Genomic DNA, 21,629 nt, shown 5'->3' on the forward strand with positions numbered 1-21,629 from the left:
TGTTTAAGCTTCAGTATAACCGGTCTTTTCTTTTGTACAGTCTGATCTCAGGGCAGCTGAATGTGCAAAGCTGTGCAAGACAAGACATATAGATGTGGAAATGTATAGACTACAAAGCACCACCCAGTGGTCTATGAAGAACACTACCACAGAGATAAATATATATATATATATATATACACACACACACACACACAAAGTATTCAACCACCCCCCCCCCCCCCCCCCCCCCCCCCCTTCTTCTTTTTTTAAAACTCTTTGTTATATTGCAGCCATTTGGTAAAATCATTTAAGTACACACAGCACCCTATATTGACAGAAAAACACAGAATGAGATGGCCTGATGGAAGCCTCTCCACAGTGCAAGACACGTGAAAGCCCATCTAGAGTATGCTTTTATAAAATAAAATAAAATAAAAAAGATCTGAAGTACTCCAAAGATGGTGAGAAATAAGATTCTCTGGTCTGATGAGACCTTTTTGGTCTTAATTCTAAGTGGTATGTGTGGAGAAAACCCGGCAGAGCTAATCACCTTTCCAATACAGTCCCAACAGTGAAGCATGGTGGTGGCAGCATCAATCTGTGGAGTGTTTCGCAGCTTCAGGAACAGGACGACACACATATAATATACTGCTGGAGTGGCTTCACAACAACTCTGACTGTTCTTGAATGATCCAGCTAGAGCCCTGACCTAAACCCATTGAGCATCTCTGGAGAGACCTAAAAATGGCTGTCCACCAACGTTCACCACCCAATCTGACAGAACTGGAGAGGATCTGCATGGAGGAATGGAAGAGGATCCCCAAATCCATGTGAGAAAAACATATTGCATCTTTCCCAAAAAGACTCATGATTGTATTGGATCAAAAGGTGCTTCTACTAAATACTGAGCAAAGGGTCTGAGTACTTGGGATATTTATGAGTGCCAAAGGTATACACACACACACACACACAAAAGAGGGATCCCTTCAATTAAAAATGCATTTATGTCTGTAGCTCTGACTGCTGAACTGCTCAAATACACAATTTCTAATGGGCTAACTTTTCAAAGGAACCCAACCATGTTCCAGGAACCCAAACCTGTGACCTTATGTTTAAGACTTAAATTAGACTGTAAGGGTCATGTGGATAGGAAAGATCAATGTGTTGTGGCCTTTGAGATAAACCATGTTAACATTCAGAGCAGACAGTGGTTGTGTTTGGGATTCGATGTTCCAGGGAAAAAACGGCATTTGAGACTGACAAAAAAAATTAACAAAACAGCAATACAATTTATTTTTGGACAGTCAGTCAAGGTAAATTAGAGGTAAGTAAATAAATAATTGGTTTTATTTCCATTTATTTTTTGTTGTGTACCTCTGTTGCTGATGTGCTTTTTAATTCTGATGGTTAAGTGCAGAAAATGCAGAGAATGAGATGAGGTCCTTTTTTTTTTTTGATGCCATCCTCACTGGACATTTTAATAACATTTACCCTAGTTCAACTGTGCACCACAGGCCACAGGTTGTCAATTGTCTGGTTATGGTGCATTAATGTGTGTAGTGCAGAGATTACATTTTCGAGATGATCTAACAAATTGAAAATCTTCTTAGATCATTTGACAAGCATACAAAACATTCAATACATATTACATTGAACTACTGGGGGAAAAGGACTCACAAATATACCTGATTTGCCAATTATGTATGTATTTAAATATCAATCAAATAAAATGGGGAATCAAAACATTAACTAAATGTGTTATATATAAATATTTCACAATTTATTTCATGGGGCATCCTGAATTGCTTTTGTCAGTCCAACAATTAATTCATGTTTTTTCCAGATTTTATAATTTATGAATTACATTAATTCCAATTGTTCACTTCAAACTGGTTACCTAAATCAGTTGCTGGTAATCCTCAAACATGATGGAACAAATGCAGCATCTGCTACAAAAAACAAATGTGCAAATAGATTAGTGATAGATAGAATATACATAGTGCTATGAAAAATAAATACACTAAATAAAACAGATGTATTACACTGTGTGCCAAAAAGAGTCACCATCTGGACTTAAAGAAAATAAGAAAGAGCCTCGCATTGGATAATTACTGCATGGACAATAACGTTTCAACTAATGCAATGAGAAGCTTCACATTTCTTAAAGCACCATATCAGAAGACACATCCTGTGATCATGGAAAAAAAATCATCTGTTTCAATAGGATCAAATTCAAATAGGATCCAACGATGGTGGGAAACCATCAGATCTGTGAATAATGAACAGGGAAACAGCAGTTTTGCCTAAAGAAAACCACTGATCGGTGAGGCTAATGGGAAAGTAAAGGCTTCAATTCGCTAAAAAGATTGGACTGTGGATGAATGGAAGGAGGTCACATGGTCTGATGTGGTCCAGAGCGATGGGCGAATCAGACTACGAGCCCAAGTTCCAGCAGTAGAGGCCTGTGTGGGCGGGGCTATGATCTGGGGTTGCTGCAGCTGGTCAGGTCGAGGTTCTGCAATGTTATGAGGTCAGCTGACTACCTGAACGTACTGAATGACCAGGTCATTCAATCACTCCCTGAAGGCAAAAGCATTGTCAGGCTTCATTGGGCTCAAACTGAGGATTGCCCAGCACGGTCCTTGCGGGTGTGCATGTCCATGTGTTTCTGACATGTGTAAGTGTCCTTGAACCTCATGGAGCAGACCGGGCAGCTGTAGAGGCGAAGCTTGAGGTGGACGCGCTGGTGGTTCTTCAGCGTCCCATCGTTGTTGAAGCGCTTGCCGCACAGCTTGCAGACGTACGGCTTTTCTCCTGTGTGGATCCTCGTGTGCACCTTCAGTCGGGACGGGTGAAGAAAAAGCTTCCCACAGTGCACACATGGATAGGACACGGCACACTTTATCTTCCTGTGCCTGTTAACAGCAGCTTTAGGGGTCACATGCTCAAGTGGGGGGTCCGGGGCAACAGGGTCTCTACACGGAGGACCATCAGGTGTCCCTGCTGGCAGTTCTAGGTAAAGGCCACCGCCTGGTTCAGTCCTGAGCAGAGGCTGATCACCGTCTGACTCCACCTCCGTTTCCTTTCGTAAAATGCTGCGTGCGGACTGGTGTCTGTAGTTTACGTCGTTATTAGGCATCTGCGAGGCAGTGGTCTGGTGCAACATTCTGAAACCCAGATCACTACGGAGTAATTTCTGATCAGGCTGCTGCGTGATCTCCCCGGGTCCTTCGTTGCCTCTTCCCAGCATGCTGCAGGCTGCTATGGCGTCACATGGCCGTGGACACTCCGCCTCCGCGGGGTCTTCATTCCGCTCGCTCTTCACGCAGACCGCACGGAGCTCTGCTGCTGCTGGACACTCGGGGCCAGACGCCACTGGGCCACAAGCTTCCACATGCTGGCTTGCCCATTCCTGGAATTCTTCACTTGGCGTCTGGATCTTCACTTGGCTCATGTGTTCCGATTCCTCCGGGTTGGCAGCCCAGTCTTGCCAAGATGAAGAGTCTTTGCCTAAATAAAGGAAAAGGCATTCAGTGAAAATACATTTTTTGTTTAGAAGAAGCAAGATAAGAGTTCTTGCTCGGATAAAATGAAAATTGATAATACTGGTCCATTAAAGTTATACATGAGATCGTGGGAGAAGCAAACCATCAACGATGCTGAGTGGGGTTAAGGTCATGACTGTGGTGTCGAATCCTCACATTTATCTTATTCAGGTTAAAAACACGCACATGATGTACGTAAGCAGTATCCAGCATGGCAGGAGAGATCTAGTCCACTTTTACGCAGACACGTTAGATGTTACATTTACAGCATTTATCAGACGCCCTTATCCAGAGCGACTTATAATCAGTAGTTACAGGGACAGTCCCCCCCTGGAGACACTCAGGGTTAAGTGTCTTGCTCAGGGACACGATGGTAGTAAGTGGGGTTTGAACCTGGGTCTTCTGGTTCATAGGCGAGTGTGTTACCCACTAGGCTACTACCACACTGACCAATCAGAACACAGCCACAGCAGCAAACACCGCGAGGTTTTATTTATTGCAGCCCTTCCAGAGAGCGGTTTACCGGCCGCGTCCGCGGGCACGTCCCCCGCCAGCCCCGCGATGTCCCGCAGCCTCCGGCGCAGCAGCTCGTTCTCCTTCCGCATCTGCGCACTCTCCTCCGCGTACTCGGCAATGGCGCCGCCGACCATCTCCATGATCTCCTCCGCCGTGGCCATCAGGCGCCTGGTGAGGACGGTGTGGAGGAGCTGGAACCTCATGGCGCGGCGTCGCACGGATTCACGTAAAGAACCGCCGGGCGTCCCTGGCCGGAGGTTTTCGCTCCGCGACTTCGCGTCACGACCAGGTAGCGCCCCCTACAGTACGGAGGGTGAAGCGTCGCTCTGGGCCGCCATGTGGTTTCTTAAATACACAACGAGACTGAGCACGGACACATTCTTTTGGACCTTGTCGATTAATTAGTTACCAGATCGAATGCTGTTGTACATTTTAAAAAGTCTTTTATTAAGGAGCAGGGCGGGCAGGGGGCTTACTTCTTACTTTATATATAATGTCTTTCTTTCTTTTTCTTTGTTATTTGTGTCCTTGCTGTTAATGTTCTAAAAAAACAATAAATATATTTGGCAAAAAAAATTATAATCAGACCGTTTCTTACCACTCGCAGATTACCGACTGCAGCTCCTAACTAGCTGGGCTTCTGGGCCAAATCCTGAAAATTATTTATTATTTAATCACTTTGAAAAGGGCTCAAGATGAGTAAGTTGAATAAAATTCAATTTGAATAAGTTGCAAAAAACATTGACGTATGGGAATTTTATGGCAGATTTTGGTGCATATACATTTTTGGCCACAAGGGGTGTCGTGACTTGTGGGTGATTTGACACCACACAATAACTACTAATGCAATCAAATAAATTTTGTCATGATCTTTTACATGACCAAGACTCAAATATTAACCATTGCCTCATCTCACTATTATTTATTATATGGAAAATATTTATTGTTTAATTCATTTTTTTAATAAATAATCAGTGATTCAAATCACAGTGTTAAACTGGTTAAAATCCTGTAAAAATTGAATGTTAATCATCTTGTAAAGGTCTCAACTTATTGAGATTAAGTGATTTATGAAAGTAAACCATTTCTAAAATATTGATTATGAAAAGTTTATGGCATATTTTATGCATGTACATTTTTGTACACAAGGAGTGCGAGTGCGTGCAAAAAGATGAAATGTTGCGCAACATAAAAAAATACTAATCAAAATTAAGTACCGGAGTACCAGACTATAGTCCTGAGGAATAGGACACAAGGGTTAACTGGACGACTGCAGCCGTTAACTGGCTGGGATTCTGGGCCGTATCAGACATGGATCCATCCAAAATAGAAATAAAACTTAAGACGTGGAATGATGAACTTTAATTTTGGAGTAAATCAGATGTAATTTTAATGAGCTCTGTATGCAAGTTTGAAACCAGAGAAAACATTCATGTAAAAATGTTGGTAATAAGTGTGAATTGGAAATTAGTTCAGGTTGAGCTCACACACGTTCAGTGTATGTAGGTTGAAGTGTATTTTAGAAATCTATTCTAGTATTATCTACTGTATAATTTAATTTGTATATTGACAGAGCACACATTGATGCAGTTTCATTTATTTTTTGTCCAGTTAAAAAGTCAACCTTGTACAGTTGTGCAATATTAGGGCCTGTCTGTGCACTCTTGCCCAAAACAGTCACACACATATCTCACACTACCACTGATATGAAGGCTTACATGTACCCACATTTAAGTAGAAATCTCAGAAAAAAGCGTATTACTGATATAGTTCACAATAATGTTCAGTACAAAAACAGCGTCTACAAAAAGACCTCAAGTCATTTTACAACATACGGTACAAAAGCTGTAGCATATCAAGGGAGGCAAGAGGAGTCAGGCTGTGAATGTCTGTGCAGATGGAGATCTGAGCTATAAATCACATATATGTATGTGTGCATACATCAATAGACTACGCCCGATTTACAGTGGACTGAAGAAGCGAGCAAAAGGGAAAACAAGTAGACTTTTAAAGCACAGGGAGCGAGAGAACAGAAGTGGACGTTCAGTGGTTGAGACTTAGTGGTGACAGTGTGTGCTGCATGTTCCTTCTTGGTTCTGTAAAGCAGCTATGATGATCCTGGTGGAGCACATGCTCTAATGCAGTGACCTCAGTAAATAATCACCCACAAAAAGTTGGTGCTTAAAAATTGGCACTTGACGCTTCTGTGAATTTTATGTTCATTTATCTGACAGAAAGCTGGCTATACCTGCTGATATATTTTGGTCCTATTTCAACAGTCTGGCAGACTGAGGGATGCAAAAGGGCAAGTAACATTTTGGTTCCATCCAAGTCCATTTTGCTATTTTACTGGAGGAAAGACTGACATTGCATCAGTAACGTAATAAATCAGAATTTCAAGTCACCTCATCTTTAAAAGGCATAGCTGTGGCAGATTGGTGTTATTATAGCTTGTTCATCTGGGAAAGCACTTTTCAGGTGAGGAAACAAACTTGCTTGTGTGCAAGCGCTCCGTGCAGTGTGTATGTAATTTTTTCAGAGAAAAAATGTATAAAATTGAGAGTATAAAATCCAGTCAGGTATATTTAATTGTTAATTTCAAATTAATATTATATAATAAAAATGTATAAACAACTAAAATAAAGGTCCCACATCCCCTCCGGAATTCCCTCCACTGCTGAATTTATGGAGTAATGCACCACTAGAAACTTGGCAGAAAGCACAATTTATAAACGCATTTTGGACTGTCGAAATATGGCCATTGTGTATGCTGGGGAATAAAAATGACCCCCAATTAATTTGCACCAGTCAGACACACAGATCCAAGCATACAGCCTATGTCATAGGGACGGCCATCATCCGGAAAACTGATGTGAGCAGCTGTAGTACGTGTGGCATACAGGAGGCTGAAGATGGTTCATCTGACTACAGCTGTGTTATGATATTCAGCTCTGAATTTAGTTTTTCTTTGGTGTGCTGCTGTATTTTTGATTTATCATGTTTTATATATTAGGTAATTAGAATCAATTATTCTAATTTGGGAAAATGTCTTACAGACCGATTGAGATACAGAGAACATTCTTTTGTCCAGCCTGCATACTATTTACAAGAAAAGCAACAGCCAGCAAGAACAAAAAGACATCAACTGTGTGTGTGTGTGTGTGTGTGTGTGTGTGTGTGTGTGTGTGTGTGTGTGTGAGGAATACAGGCGTAAATGCAGCAGGGCATTACAAGAGGAGCAGGGGGATGAAATGAGAAGGGCTTTCTCTCATTGAGAGTGTTACAACAGTAATGACTCAGTGTGTGTGTGTGTGTGTGTGTGTGTGTGTGTGTGTGTGTGTGAGGAGCATCACATTGTGGATTCAATCACCATGTGTGTGTGTTTGCCATTGGGGTTGAGTGGATGCAGCAGCTCACTGTTCTTCAGGCTGTATTCTTTGGGTCGTGAGCTGGCCCCGCCCTTCACCGGAGCAGCCACTGCTTTGATCCTCTGTAGGAGACAGGATTAAAAACAGGAGGTTCATCACAATGCACATCACATTTTATCAAATGTCCAAGCAAGGGTTTCTGGTGTACAGACATTTCAGTTAAACGTAGACACATGTTGGTATGTCTCATTCTATAATATTGTATAATATTTGCCAGCAGAAACACATTAAACATCAAAGAGGATCGGCTGCAATGATATTCACCTTGACGAGATGTATTTGATATTAAAATATAATCCGTAAAAAAGCAGCCAGTGGAAATCCCACTTAGAGAGGCATACAGGAAAACATCTCAGCTTCTAATCTTTTAAAACCATGACAACATAATAAACTATTTTTGGCACATGTTTTGCTCTTCATTAAAATGTGACCTGTGTCACCCACTGAACAATGGGAATAAGATTAATGGATTTTAGGATTAGCGCTGTGCGGTATAAACGGTATAATCTGTATAAACAGTATGCAATATAAATTTGGCTAAAGGGAGATTTTGATTATGCCGGCCTACCGCAGAAATATCCGCTCAGGCAGACCACTGCGATGAAGATCCCCCTGCGGTAGTTGCCTTACACCTGTGCAAAACCATGCCTACTTGCAGCATGAGGCATTCATTTTCGGCGAATGCCTGGCATTGTTTATGCAGATCCTTAAAAAGTCATAAGTTCGAGTTTCCAAAAAAATTAGGCCTTAAATTAAAAAAGAAATTGACTAGTAATCCTTTGATCGGTCCGTAATCTGCTGATTAAAGTCACTGTAAAGTCACGGTGCACTTCCGGGTTTACTAAGTGCAGTGCGTGTCAGTGCCCAATCTTTACCACTTGCTCGATCAGATCCGCGCCTGCAATCGAATACTGACAGCACGCATGGAAATGACCAGGGCCGGTTGTAGCCTGTTTGGTGCCCTGTGCAACAAAGTCATTATGGTTTTAAAAAAAAACCTTTTCTATGAACACGTTACCCTTTCAAAAACAGTTACGTTTAAATTTACTTATCAAATTCTATACCAGAATATATAGCGTCTACCATCTGTGGTAAAATTTATATTGCAACATGTATTTTATGCCATATCACACAGCCCTAGGATGTTTGCTTTTACATCATATGGAAGACTGGGTGTGTCATTTACCTCGCAAAACATGCAGCAGGATGCAGTATTGGAAAAACTGATGATAGTGTGATGCTTTGGACAATTTTCTACTGGGAAACTCTTTTCATATAGATGTTACATTGACACATACAATCTGTATATACATTCATATTAACCCTATTGCCTGTGCCCTTTTTCAATAGGATAATGTGCCCTGCCACACTTGACCTCCAGATCTTCCAGATGTCTAGAAGCATCCGTGAGGGAAAAAAAAAAAAAGTCCAAGGAAGCCCCGAGTAACACAATTAAAGAATCAATGTCTTAGTACCAGATAACACAGGACACCTTCAGGTAAAGTTAATATTGTGGCAGACTGATGTGTGTGTATGTATGAAGTACACACAGTTGTGCAGATGTAAGTCAGTTGTTCTAATTTGGATGGTACTGTACCTCTATAAGAGAGCCATCTGACTGGATGATCTTGATGACCACCACCATTGGTATGCACACCATGGACACTAGAGCAAGAGACCAGCCTACACCAACTGACCAGTTTGGATACTGGTAGGCTTTGTTGTAAGTTAGGGGCTTATACTTCACCAAGGAGAAAACAAAACAGCCCTGAACAGAAACACAGAAACAGCGTCAGTGTACACACACATGCACACACACATGCGCACATGCATGCACAGACACTCACCACACACAGGACTGGGGTGGTCACCATCCAACTCCATTTCATCCATGGGTTTGGTCGGTAACCAATCATGTCCTCAATTGCTATATAGAAATTATCAGCGCCTAATTCAGTTCAGACAGTATGGAGAGAAAAGAATGCCACTCATCAGGGTGCATTCGACAAAACTAATAAACACAAGTTAAAACACAGGTAAATAAAAAGGAGAATAAAGAATTATGTTTAGGATCATTTTAAAAAAACTGGAACATTTGGCCCTGAACAAAACAGAACCTTCCTTATTCCTCCCCATGGTATTCAACCAAGGATGGGTACGGATTTCACAGATCTGGAAATATTTGGTTGATGGCATGCTGATAGTCATGATCTATTCATATGAGTTGCACACTTCTGTGGATGTTATCCAAGAGGAAGACAGAGGAGTGTCTTTTATAACACCATATGGTAGAAATCTTCTATCACAGTAACACAATGCATAGGAGACCTCTAGGTTTCATTGTGCAAAATTCTCAGAAACTTTCCTGATCATAGATACACGTTTTATATATATATATATATATATATTCCTTTAATGCATTGATTGACTTGACTATGTCTGAAGTTGGACCACAGTTGCATAGGTCAGCTGACAAACAGGGCGTCTACTCACCATAAACCCAGGCTACAGCAACACATTCAAAGAATGCAACCCATAATAAACACACGCCACTAGCTGCATAGTAGTCAAAGAGCTGGAACACGTACATGCCACCCTGAGGAGAGAACAAACTCACTCATCAGAGTCAGCACACATCACAGCCAGCGGCAAACACAGCACATTCGGGGCTTACATTGGTGACCATAGTGAGTCCCAGCAGGTAGCTGATGAGGCAGACCACTGCGATGAAGATCTCCCTGCGGTAGCCCTTCCGTAGGAGGGAGGGGTTCAGATCCACCAGAGATGTGATCTGACCTTCCACTTCCACAAACTGCATCCACACACAGCGGAAGTATTTCGCAGAGGTTAAAATATTCATTACGAGCCAAATAAACAGTTTAAATAATTAAACAGTGCTTCCTAATTACCATTCACAGATCTGCCAAAATGATCAAATAAAAAAATATATAAAATGTAATATCTGATTCCAGTCAGTAACCATGGAAACTGCACATGCATTGTGTAGCACATTTCAAACTTAAGTCTTCCAGTTCCTGCAGCTGAAAAACATCCCCACAGCATGATGCTGCCACCACCATACTTCACTGTAGGGATGGTATTGGCCTGGTGCCTGGTTTCCTGGCATTCACACCAAAGACCTTTGGAGCTCTGACAGAGAGACCATTGGTTTCTTGGTCACCTCCCTGACTAAGGTGTTTCTCCACTGATCACTCAGTTTAGATGTCAGGCCAGCTCTTGGAAGAGTCCTGGAGGCCACTGTGCTTTAATAAAATCTCAAGTAAACTTTTTCACGTTGTCATTATAGGGTGTTGTGTGTAAAATGCATTTAATCCATTCTGGAATAAGGCTGCAAAAAAAACTAAATGTGGAAAAAGTGATGTGCTGTGAATGCACTGTATTAAAGACAATCTACTGTACGCTAATACATTTATAATCATGTAAACATTATGTGTGTGACTGTAGTCAGGAGTGTATATTTGTTTGTGAGGATCTGAAGGGTACTTGGACAAGAAAACATATTAATGATTACTAGTCTGCACTCAATGTGAACGGTGTGTATGTGTAGTGGGAGGATATAAATCCAGAATTGAAATCCAGAGTGTTAATATTATGCAGTTGGATTGCAAGGTTGGGTTTGTCATGTTGCAAATGTGTCAACTGACCTGGCTGTCCAATCCCAGCAGCAGAAGCATGAGGAAGAAGAGTACAGCCCAAAATGAAGGCAGGGGCATCATTGTGACTGCTTTAGGGTAAGCTATGAAGGCGAGGCCAGGACCTGTCAGGTGGGGGTGGGGGGCAGGGAGTGAAGAAAACAGCATAATTTGTTCAATTTGATTCTACGTCGAGGACTGAAAAAACTGCTGACATTTTATGTTGTATCTGTGTGCAAAAACATGGTCATTTGTACAACTAAATCACATGATCACAAAGATTTATGTGCGCACACTGTACAGTCCAATGCTCAGATGCGACCTGTTCACACTACACGTCAGAAGAAAAAGAAGAACCTGCATCAGTAGTGATGTGGAACAAAGCGGAACTCGCTGCTTTGGCCATCTGTGCAATTTTGTGCATAGAAAATCCCTAAATGTGGCGGTGGTGTGTATGGATACACTTTACCCCCCCTCTTAACTAGCAATGTATCACTATAAATACAATCATTATTTGACTCCGTACTGCTTTTTTTTGTACATTTGCCCACATACAAATAAATGACTAGTCAATAAATTCAGTGGTAGATGAAAAAAATCCAAAATAATGAATTTCAGAATTTGTACTTTCATGAATGAGATTTCTGGCTCCCAGTCCAGGGTTTGTACACATTTTACCAAATATTTCCAATATTACCCTAAGGCAAATTTTCATGACCATATGTTCTTCGAAACTTTGAGGGAAAAAAAAAAAAGAAAAAAGATATACCAAGATATATGGCTACATACACAATAAAGATTTATGTAAACCATTTCTGATGGTTTACAAGCTTAACTGAAATGACAGGGAGGCAACAATAAATAAAATATATATGCAATTTCCCACTTGTGGGACTAATAAAGGTTGATCTTATCTTATCTTATTTATATATAAATAGGTAAAACTGGTCATGAAAGTGATCATTACCACTAGTTCTGGGTGATTATATGATCGATGATTGCGATAAAAATCATCTCAGTGATCAGCTTTTGACATTTTTGCGATCACAGTCACAGCTTGACATTATTGTGGTGGTGGAGGCTCGCCAACCTGACTGTACCAGCATGCTTTGTGAGTGGTCTGAGCCTTAGAATAAGAGGGTAAGAAAATGTGTGAGATATTTGTAACATGGGGTTTAAACACAGTTCAGTATAGGTGGGGTGGATAGGCATCATCTCCGTTGCACTGTGCCAGACAATAAGAGCAGCCACAGTACCACGTGACATGGTTCACCACATAAAGCTAAAGTTACCAGGAAAATTATATTTTCAAATTTCATGACTATTTCCGTTTTTTAAAGACCTAACAAACCAAGAACCATTTAATAACTGTTAATCTTCCTCGGTCTGGAGCTCCACACTAGTTCTAACCTCGTGGAGTTTCAGCTATAATGAGAATGGTGTAGATCCAGCCCAGAGCTACTCGGGAGGAACTTGTCAATGATCTCAAGGCAGCTGGGACCATGTTCACCAAGAAAACAGTTGGTTACACACGATGCCATGAAGGACTGAAATCCTGCAGCCTGCAAGGTCCCCCTGCTCAAGGAAGCAATGTACGGGTTCACCACTAAACATCTCAATGATTCAGAGGAGGACTGTGTGAAAGTGTTGTGGTCAAATGAAGCCAAAAATCAACTCATCTCGCCATGTTTGGAGGAGGAGGAATGCTGCCTGTGACTCCAAGAACACTGTCTCCACAGTCAAGCACATGGTGAATGGATGAGGCCATGTACCATCAATCCTTGGCTCAGAACATCCTTCCCTCAGCCAGGGGATGAAATAGCTGAGAGGAGCTGCAAAGATCATCCCTGAGATACGTGCAAACCTTGTGTCCAACTACAACAAACAAATACTTTCAAATACTATATTTTCATTCAAGGAAATGCAACTTACTTAACTTTTTTGAAATACATTTTTCTGGATTTTTTTGTTATTTTTCTGTCTCTCAACGTACAAATGAACCTATATACTAATCATTTCTTTGTTAGTGGGCAAATGTACAAAATCAGCAGGAGATCCAATAATTAATTAATTCCCCCACTTCCCACATTTCTCCCAACTTTTGTCCCTGTTGTTCCAGTGATGATAAGTGGATCAGGCACGGCTCAGTGATCCGAGTTTCCATGTTCTGCGTCCACAGCACATGCTGTGCCACCAGGCTTGTACTTTGGTTCTGTGTTCATGCCCAGTGAGGACAAACATTACAACAAGTCACAAATTTCAAACAGGTTTGATAAATCGGTGCTCGTACATCACGTACACTACCCAATGATTCAGCTGGACTCAAGGAATTGTGTTTCTTCCAGCTTAAAGTGTTCACAATCCCTTTAAAATGTGTTGGAGCATGGAACAAGTTTTATTCTGCACCCTTAAACATCATTAGACTAAGGATGTTTGTCAGATTACCTAACATGATTATACAGCATATCTGAGACCATTCTATCTTAATACTACATCAAAATATGTTTGCACAGACGTAAGATCACACAATTCTTTCAGTTGCATAAAGTGAGCTACTGATAAAGGATTCTAATTGCATAACAGTGACCAAGATGGCTTAGGACACTATTGGAGATGTGAAGCTACTCCACAGGGTACTCAAGCTGCATTAACTGTGATAGCTGCTTGATGTGCAGGGTTTTAATGTCAACCCCACAGCTTTTCAGTATCTCTGAATGGACAGTCCAATGAAAGAATGTATTTTTACCAGGTCTAGATAACCATAGCCAGTGGAAGTTCTGTACAAAGCAAAGTACTGAGCTTTGTGCATCTGGGCTGTTAATTAAAAGAAATATGATTAGAAAACCAGTGTGTGACAAACACTCCCCACAGGCCATCCAGCCCCAAAAATACCCCTCATTGTGTGTAAATTACTTCATGCCATTCTAGATTCCTAAAGTATGTTTATGCATCCAGCATTTTTCATTTAGTGCATTTTTTTAAAAATAGAACCTTGTGGCCTTTGACCCTTGACCGCGTACCTGACTCTGCCACATCCGCGATGGCCACACCTTGCTCTTGTGCCATGAAACCCAGGACGGAAAATATAGCAAAGCCAGACACGAAGCTGGTACCGCTGTTCAGGCATCCCAGCAGCAGACAGTCCCTGAGTCACAACACACACCAATGCAGGGCTTCATCACCAGGAGAGACAGACCAATGGGACAGAGATTAGTGGCAAGAAGAGCAACCCTCACCTGTAACAGTTATATTTGTACTTGTTGTAGCTTCCCAGTGACGTCATGGCTCCCAGGCAGATGGCGTAAGAAAAGAAGATTTGAGTCCCAGCGTCTATCCAGACCTACAGGGCACACAGACACACAGACTTTTACAAAAATCTCAGATGCCTGATTGCCTGAGCTCGGACGGATAAATTGTGAAGTGGTTCACCTCCGGATCCTGCAGACGGGTCAGGTCAGGGTACAGATAAAACCTGATGCCCTCAGCAGCACCGGGCAGTGTGATGCCACGGATCAGCAGCACAAAGAGCATGATAAAGGGAAACGTAGCAGTGACGTAGACAACCTGATAAAGGAGGCAGAGGCGCAATTCAAAATACTATTTACATTTTAGGCACAAAATCAAATTATTATATGTTTGTGATGGTCTTAGCACTGCAGTGCTCAAGGTCTCCATCAGGGGAACCTTTGTATTTATTAAGGTTTGAACACCAAGGTGCTCCTGTACAACTTGTTTTCTAGACATTTGTGAATTGGTAGTGGTCTAGGAGCTTCCTCATCCCCAACACAGCCTGTGTTCAGTGGACCTTCTAGACCACAGCCAAGGTCATGCAATGCTTGAGGTATTTCTTCATAGATTTTGAAGTATGCTTTGTATGAATAACTTGTTGGACTCTTTCTACTTTTTTTTTTTTAAACTGCCAATTCTTTTACAGATAGCTTCGTGTAATTAAATATTCTACCAATTAAATGGCTGCAACTCAAGTGACCAAACCAGCTGGTGGAACAGCTGGTTTGATATTTGTAAGGTGTAGGTGTGTGTGCGTGAATCCTGGCACCATATCCAAGGTAGGTCCCTGGGGTGAAAGTAAATGAATGAAATAGTGACCAAGTTTTGTTGCAATACTTATTGCTTTTTTTCAGGATTCTGTTAAACATGCAATATTAGCTTGACATTCTTCATATCTCTTTTTCTTGCAAAATAACAGCTTTCAATAATAGATTTCAGAAAAATTATTTGTGGGGTAGTCCTTTGGCATATGACAATTTTGGCATCAGTGCTGAACACTCTTTCTGATGGTGCTTTTTTTCTGGCCTGCCAGTAACACAGTTGACACACGAAAGAGTGTATGTGTATCTGTGCTGTCATCATTCACACAATTTAATTTTTCTTATTTAACTTGCTACAAATCAATACAGACAAGACCGGGGGAAAGAGGATGAAGGACAGCGAAAAAGAGAAGTTGGGGAGAAAGTCAACATATTGTGCTGGGACAGGGGAGATGGGATTGGAAGGGGGGAGGATAGAAAACGAACACCAACAATCTGCTTTGGTACCTGCTTAAACAGACAAAAAAAAAAAAAAAAAAAAAAAAAAAAAAAAAAAAAAAAAAGCCAAAATACCACAGCAACAACAAACATGTGTAGAAGTCACAGTAAATAATGAATATTAAATGTTTGTTTTTTGTTTTTTTTTAAGTGATTATCATTGTGATACACTGCAACACAGCACAGGTGCACACAATTTATTGTGTCCTCTGCTTTTAACCATCACCCTTGGTGAGCAGTGGGCAGCCATGACAGGTGCCCGGGGAGCAGTGTGTGGGGACGGTGCTTTGCTCAATGGCACCTCAGTGGCAACTTGGAGGATCGGGATTCAAACCGGCAACCTTCTGATTACGAGGCCGCTTCCTTAACCGCTAGGCCACCACTACCCCGATACATGCTGGAATTATGGGTCATTTTCATTGGTCAGTGTGGCTGAATTACAGCTCATTTGAGTAGCCAGAGCCAATAGAATGGAGCGACAGTCCCTGTGTCAGTACCAGTGGCAGCATGATATAAGTAGATATAGAGCCAGGCTTTGATTAGCTCAAGCTTCTTAAAAATTCATTCAAAATAAAAGGTACAGATTTCTGACAATGCAATGCTTTCAAAGCAACACAATGTTTTATCCCCCATTATGATATGGAAAGGAAACAAAGCTCCTCACCCGTATCTGCAGCGATTTGTGTGTGTGTTGTGTGCAGGTGTGTGTGAATAGCAAATGGCTTGCACTGAAAAATGTAGGACATGGTTTTTATCAAGATATTTCATTACATTTCCTGATCTAGTCTGTATTCTCTAGGATTTCTGGCAGAGCAGGTTGACAAATGCATCCTCGGAAGTGACATATACTCAGCCTTAGCCTTACTTTGCCAGTGGACTTGACTCCCTTCCAGATGCAGAAGAAGCATATCACCCATACAGCCAGCAGGCAGAGAGCAAGGTCCCACTTGATGGGTCCCACATTATCAATCCCCGATGAGATGGAGAGAACATTACGCCTGTGAGCGGTGAGCAGCAATGAGGTCAGAGTTATATGTCAATATATTTCAAACACTGAAATAAAAATGTCCTACAGTTTATTCCATGGCATCACAAAGTACAGTATTTAAGGGGGCAGGTGTTTGTTAAAGATCCATCTTTACACATGTTATTTTTACATGTAACATTTATACTTGGGCTATAAACATTTATTTTAAATGTTTTGGTTTGTTTTATGTTTCAAACATATATATTTTCAATGTATTAATTAAACACTTTGTACAATTCAGTTATGTAAATGTATACTGTTTCTTGACCATGTATTCATTAGATATAAACTACAAGTTCATTGAATGTACAGAAAATATAGTACATTGTCATATATAATGTTATTCTTGTACTAGGGCTGAACAATTTTTTTTTAATTAAGATTTTTTTTGACAAATATCATGATTTAATTAGTGACTTTTTTTTTGCAAAGTCTGTTCACTATTGTGTATTAAATACACTATGTGTATTAAAAACCGTAGCGTAACATTGAAATATGAACTGCACTATACTGTAACTGTAACGAGTTGAGGGCGAGCATCATTGCTCGCATTTATGAGGGCGTGGCTTTAACATGGGACACACTGATTGGTGAGCATGATTGTCTATCACACAGGGACATCAAGGCAATGATTCAATGATTGTCATGATTCCGCCTACTGTGGATATCCACGCCACACAGTGGCTGCAGCCAGTGGGGGGGTCACATGCACCCTTGCACCTAGTGGGCTGAGCGAAGAACTGCGAAATGGACAGAACTTTGTTTTACTGTCTGAACTTTGTGTACTTGCCTCGGGCGAACTGATTCATGGTACGGATTCTTTCTGAACTCACTCTCACGGTTCGACTGCGCTATATCGTTCAGCCCTAAAAACATTACATATATGTGAGTAAAAGAGAAATAGAAATAAGAATAAATGTCATGCTCACACACACACACAGGAAACACTCATGACCCCTTCAGAGCCTGATTGAGGATCAGAGGCTTGATCTCATAGGCCATCCAGCTACTTTCCCCAGTGTGCTCTGGTAATGATGATGCACGTGGAACATGTACGGAGCTACTCACTCCCAGAACTCAGTAACAGGCGACGTAAAGTTGGTTGTGCTGTTGGCTGCAGCCCACAGACTCTTGTTCTTGCGAGCTGTGTCCTCCACACAGTTATCTGTGTTCCAGCTGTGGCTGCAGCCAGCCCATGGCAGCTGGGGCTGAAAGCACAGCAGCAAGTAGTAGAGTCCCCAGGCCAGGATCACGATGTAGTAGATATTCAGTAGAGACACAATTACTATGGAGGCATAGCCAATACCTAGCACACACACAGACATACACAATGAGTCATGATGAAGACATTAACTGGTATTATCAATAGAATAATAATTATTATTATTATTATTATTAATGATGATGGTCTATTTCAGAGCTCAGGGCTAATGCCAGGGTGATGTCTGATGTGTGGGTGGTAGTAGCCTAGTGGGTAACACACTCGCCTATGATAAACAGTCCGATAATCATGGATGTGAGTGTGTGTGCACCTCGCCCATCTCTGAAGTCCAGTCTTTTCCTAACCTTTTTAAGAGGAGATCTAGATCTTGGTTTAATTTGAACTTGATTGGTAAGGTTTTGTTATTGCATATTTTTGATCTTTGCATTAAAAAAAAAAGTGTAACACAACTAAGTTGCCATGGTGAAGCAGAATGTAGAACAGGGCAAAGTCTGGAAGTCTGTGTGTGCGATAATGGTGTCATAGGAGATTTGTTAAATATGCAGATATCATCGTCAGCAGATTGCCAATTCTTGATGAGCTAATAATGACTCATAAGATCCAGGATCCTAGGGAATCCAGGACTAGTTGAGGAGAGAACAAGCATCTCCCTGCATGTAGCCTAGCAACCTGCCACACAAACCCAGCAGGAGTTCCCAACCGAGCAGGGCGACTGGTTCACACACTGACTGAAACGTACTATTCTGACTGTAGGGTAATCCTTTAAGGTAAAAAATACGGTTTCGGACCCACCGGTGAAAATGGGACATAGCTTCTCCCAGCAGGTTATTCCCCCCTCAGATGTAAACTGACCAAGCGCAACCTCAAGGAAGAAGACAGGCAGCCCTCCACCGAAAAGAAAGATGAAGTAGGGGATGAGGAAGGCACCTGAATCAGCGAGGAGAGACAAGAGAGAGCAATTATTTTACAGTACACACAAAGAACACGATTAGATGATATATATCTCCAGATTGCTTTTGGCCTACCTCCACCATTTTTATAGCAGAGGTAGGGGAAGCGCCAGACATTCCCTAAACCCACAAAGCCCCCAGCCACAGAGAGCACAAAGTCCAGCTTGCTGGCCCACTTCTCCCGCTGTGGGACCTTCCCATCCGCCTCGTCCTCTGGCCGCGTCCCTGGGCTCTTACCAGGGGACGGCTTTAGCGTGTCCTTATGGAAATCCTTCAGATACTGCAGCTTCTCCTTCTGGGACATACTGATCAGAGGAAAGACGAGATTCTCTGATATATTTAAATCAGCCATTTCATCCATTACACACAAACATGCACATCACACAAAACCTGAATACATTCTCAGGGGGCGGTGGTGGCATAGCGGCTGAGGGAGCGTCGAGGTCCCCTTGATCAAAGCACCGTCCCCACACGCTGCTCCCCAGGCGCCTTTCATGGCTGCCCACTGCTCACCAAGGGTGGTGGTTAAATACAGGGGACACATTTCACTGTGTCACTGTGTGCATCACAATGATAATGACTTCATTTTAAGCAGAATAAATGTCTTTATTTTGTCTATACAAGGTAAACACGATGAGTACGTTTTCCCGATCCATGACCCATGCCGTTAAACACAAATATATATTAATCACATCCCATTCTTAATCCATATGCTTTCCATTTTTTTCCCCGATTGTCTAAATACTAAAATAAAATTTTAAAGAGCCTCTCACATTTGGCATAACTTGGATCAGCTTGGATTTGCACGTTGTCAGATTAACACAAAACTCAACACACACACACAGTAATTCACTAAATCACTAAACAATCTTGTTCATTTCAAAGCACTGACTGTCAAAGAACCCCATTCTTGAAGAAATGGGTTAAAGCAATCACAAACGTACCACGGCTTCGATGTTCAATTATGAGAAATCAGAAATCAGCATTTAATTAAGAAATCAGCGATGTTTTAAGTGTTTTAGGATTCATGCAGTAGTGTCTATCTAACTCAAATAGACTTTTCTAATAATCTAATATGTGTGTACAATATGACAGCAAAATTGTGTTTTTATTGTGTTTCGTTTTGCAGAAGATGTCCAACAGTCTTCCGGGACGGTTTTTCCACAGTTGATTTAATATTACCAGCCCATACCAGCAGGAAAAGTCTTTTTGGCTTCTTGCAGTTCTGGATTAAGCTGGTTTGCCAGTAGCTTCACGTCGGCCCCACCAGCCTCGTGCTTTTTAACATATTTCTCAACATTTTTTGAACATTTTTCTCAACATATTTGCCAGCCCGTCGACTATTTGCAACAAATCATTTGATGGTTCCGTGACCCTCAAAAAGACTTTCCACGGTATTTCAGTTCTACCTCTTTATTTAAGCCATTCTGGCTGGACTTTCCTCATTCCATCAGTGGAGAGGTCTGCACGGGACATTCACCCCACGGGTCACGTCTCACGTCCACCTTTAAACGTGTCTAAGGGCCAGTCTCGTGATGCCTGTTAAGCTCCTGCATATTCACCAGGCTTAGTGGCGGCCACAGCAGACATCCCACCGGCTGCCTGCACACCCCAGTTCAGGTTCCTTACGAGCCAGCATCCCACAGACCCCAAGCGCAGCAGAGGGGACATTGCGCTGTGGGCTCGTGACACTTGGGGACACTTTGCAATAGAGCATCGCGAGAGACACGCCTCGGCCGACCACACACAAAGGTGCAGCATCCTGACCCGTTCCGGTCCCTCCGCATCCTGCACTAAATACGACTTCAGCCCATTTGTCTCGACGCACAGGTGGTTGGGGGGTGACGCTCCCTGAAACGTAAAACGGTTATTACGACCCCGATGGCCGGCGCGTACCTGCCGCTCGTCGCCGCTCCTGCGAGTGGAAAAACACCAGCTTGCCGGTGCAACAGGAGCGGCTTTCTTAAAGACGCAGCCGCCCGCCGGTCCGCGGTGCGCATGCGCAGCCGCTCACGCGGCAGACAGACGCGCGCGAGAGAGCGCCGGCCTGACGTCACCGCCCTGGCAACCGACGCGGCGCCCGAAACCACAGACAATGTTCGTCCTGACCAGTGCAGCCCACAGCAACAAAATACAAGTGCTGCCAAGACGACACAACGTGCAAAGATCACAATATGAGGTGAAGTGAAGTGATTGTCATACACAGCAGCACAGCACACGGTGCTCACAGTGAAATCTCCATTTAACCATCACCCTGACTGAGCAGTGGGTAGTGGCCTAGTGGGCTTACTACCATTGTGTCCCAGAGCAAGACACTTAACCCTAAGTTACTCCAGGGGGGGACTGTCCCTGTAACTACTGATTGTGTCTGATAAATGTAAATGTAATGTAAATGGAACTACTGATTGTAAGTCGCTCTGGATAAGAAAGTCTGGTAAATATCAGAAATGTAAATGTAAATCAATCATCTCAGTTGGTTCTACACAAGGCTACAGGGTGAACAGCCCCCGTGTTCAAAAGGATGCTGCTGGAGATGTTCCCCATTACCATACAGTTACAGAGGGAGATGTTCAAGTCCCCTGCAGAGATGTTCCCATCAGTAATGGTGTTCAATACTGAACTAAAGTCTGTGAATAGCATCCCAAGTGGGTAAGGGTCAACCGTTTGTTGAAGAGTCCAACTGAATTAGGGTCAGAGTGGTGGGCACTTGGGTCATTATGCGCCTCATGAAAAATTCCTTAAAGCACTGTGTAGCATGA

General features: G+C 42.3%; 2 protein-coding genes across 2 annotated transcripts; both read right to left on the bottom strand.

The window, feature by feature from the left end:
* Positions 1-1,311: 1,311 nt before the first annotated feature.
* On the bottom strand, positions 1,312-4,404 carry LOC114794578 (zinc finger and BTB domain-containing protein 49). Its single transcript, XM_028987223.1, has 2 exons — positions 4,051-4,404; positions 1,312-3,492 (listed from the first exon to the last, which is right to left on the bottom strand). The coding sequence occupies exons 1-2, from the start codon at positions 4,244-4,246 to the stop codon at positions 2,597-2,599; spliced, it is 1,092 nt and encodes a 363-aa protein (XP_028843056.1). The 5' UTR covers positions 4,247-4,404; the 3' UTR covers positions 1,312-2,596.
* Positions 4,405-5,624: 1,220 nt separating this feature from the next.
* Positions 5,625-20,859, bottom strand: LOC114793454 (sodium- and chloride-dependent taurine transporter-like). Its single transcript, XM_028985219.1, has 14 exons — positions 20,767-20,859; positions 18,946-19,175; positions 18,713-18,847; positions 17,767-18,004; positions 16,537-16,669; positions 14,554-14,688; positions 14,361-14,464; positions 14,145-14,269; positions 11,137-11,249; positions 10,146-10,283; positions 9,965-10,067; positions 9,319-9,419; positions 9,069-9,239; positions 5,625-7,533 (listed from the first exon to the last, which is right to left on the bottom strand). The coding sequence occupies exons 2-14, from the start codon at positions 19,172-19,174 to the stop codon at positions 7,393-7,395; spliced, it is 1,866 nt and encodes a 621-aa protein (XP_028841052.1). The 5' UTR covers position 19,175; positions 20,767-20,859; the 3' UTR covers positions 5,625-7,392.
* Between the last annotated feature and the right edge of the window lie 770 nt (positions 20,860-21,629).

Source organism: Denticeps clupeoides, chromosome 7 (assembly GCF_900700375.1).
Source record: "Denticeps clupeoides chromosome 7, fDenClu1.1, whole genome shotgun sequence".
NCBI lineage: Eukaryota > Metazoa > Chordata > Actinopteri > Clupeiformes > Denticipitidae > Denticeps > Denticeps clupeoides.

Bases quoted from the DNA above. Each gene is read 5' to 3' on its own strand.
- LOC114794578 (XM_028987223.1), bottom strand. From the start codon at position 4,246: ATGAGGTTCCAGCTCCTCCACACCGTCCTCACCAGGCGCCTGATGGCC. The intron at 3,493-4,050 runs GTAAACCGCTCT...TCCTTTATTTAG, and splicing joins CGTGCCCGCGGACGCGGCCG to GCAAAGACTCTTCATCTTGG.
- LOC114793454 (XM_028985219.1), bottom strand. From the start codon at position 19,174: ATGTCCCAGAAGGAGAAGCTGCAGTATCTGAAGGATTTCCATAAGGAC. The intron at 18,848-18,945 runs GTAGGCCAAAAG...TCGCTGATTCAG, and splicing joins CTGCTATAAAAATGGTGGAG to GTGCCTTCCTCATCCCCTAC. The intron at 14,270-14,360 runs GTGAGGGTTGCT...GTTGTGACTCAG, and splicing joins TACAAATATAACTGTTACAG to GGACTGTCTGCTGCTGGGAT.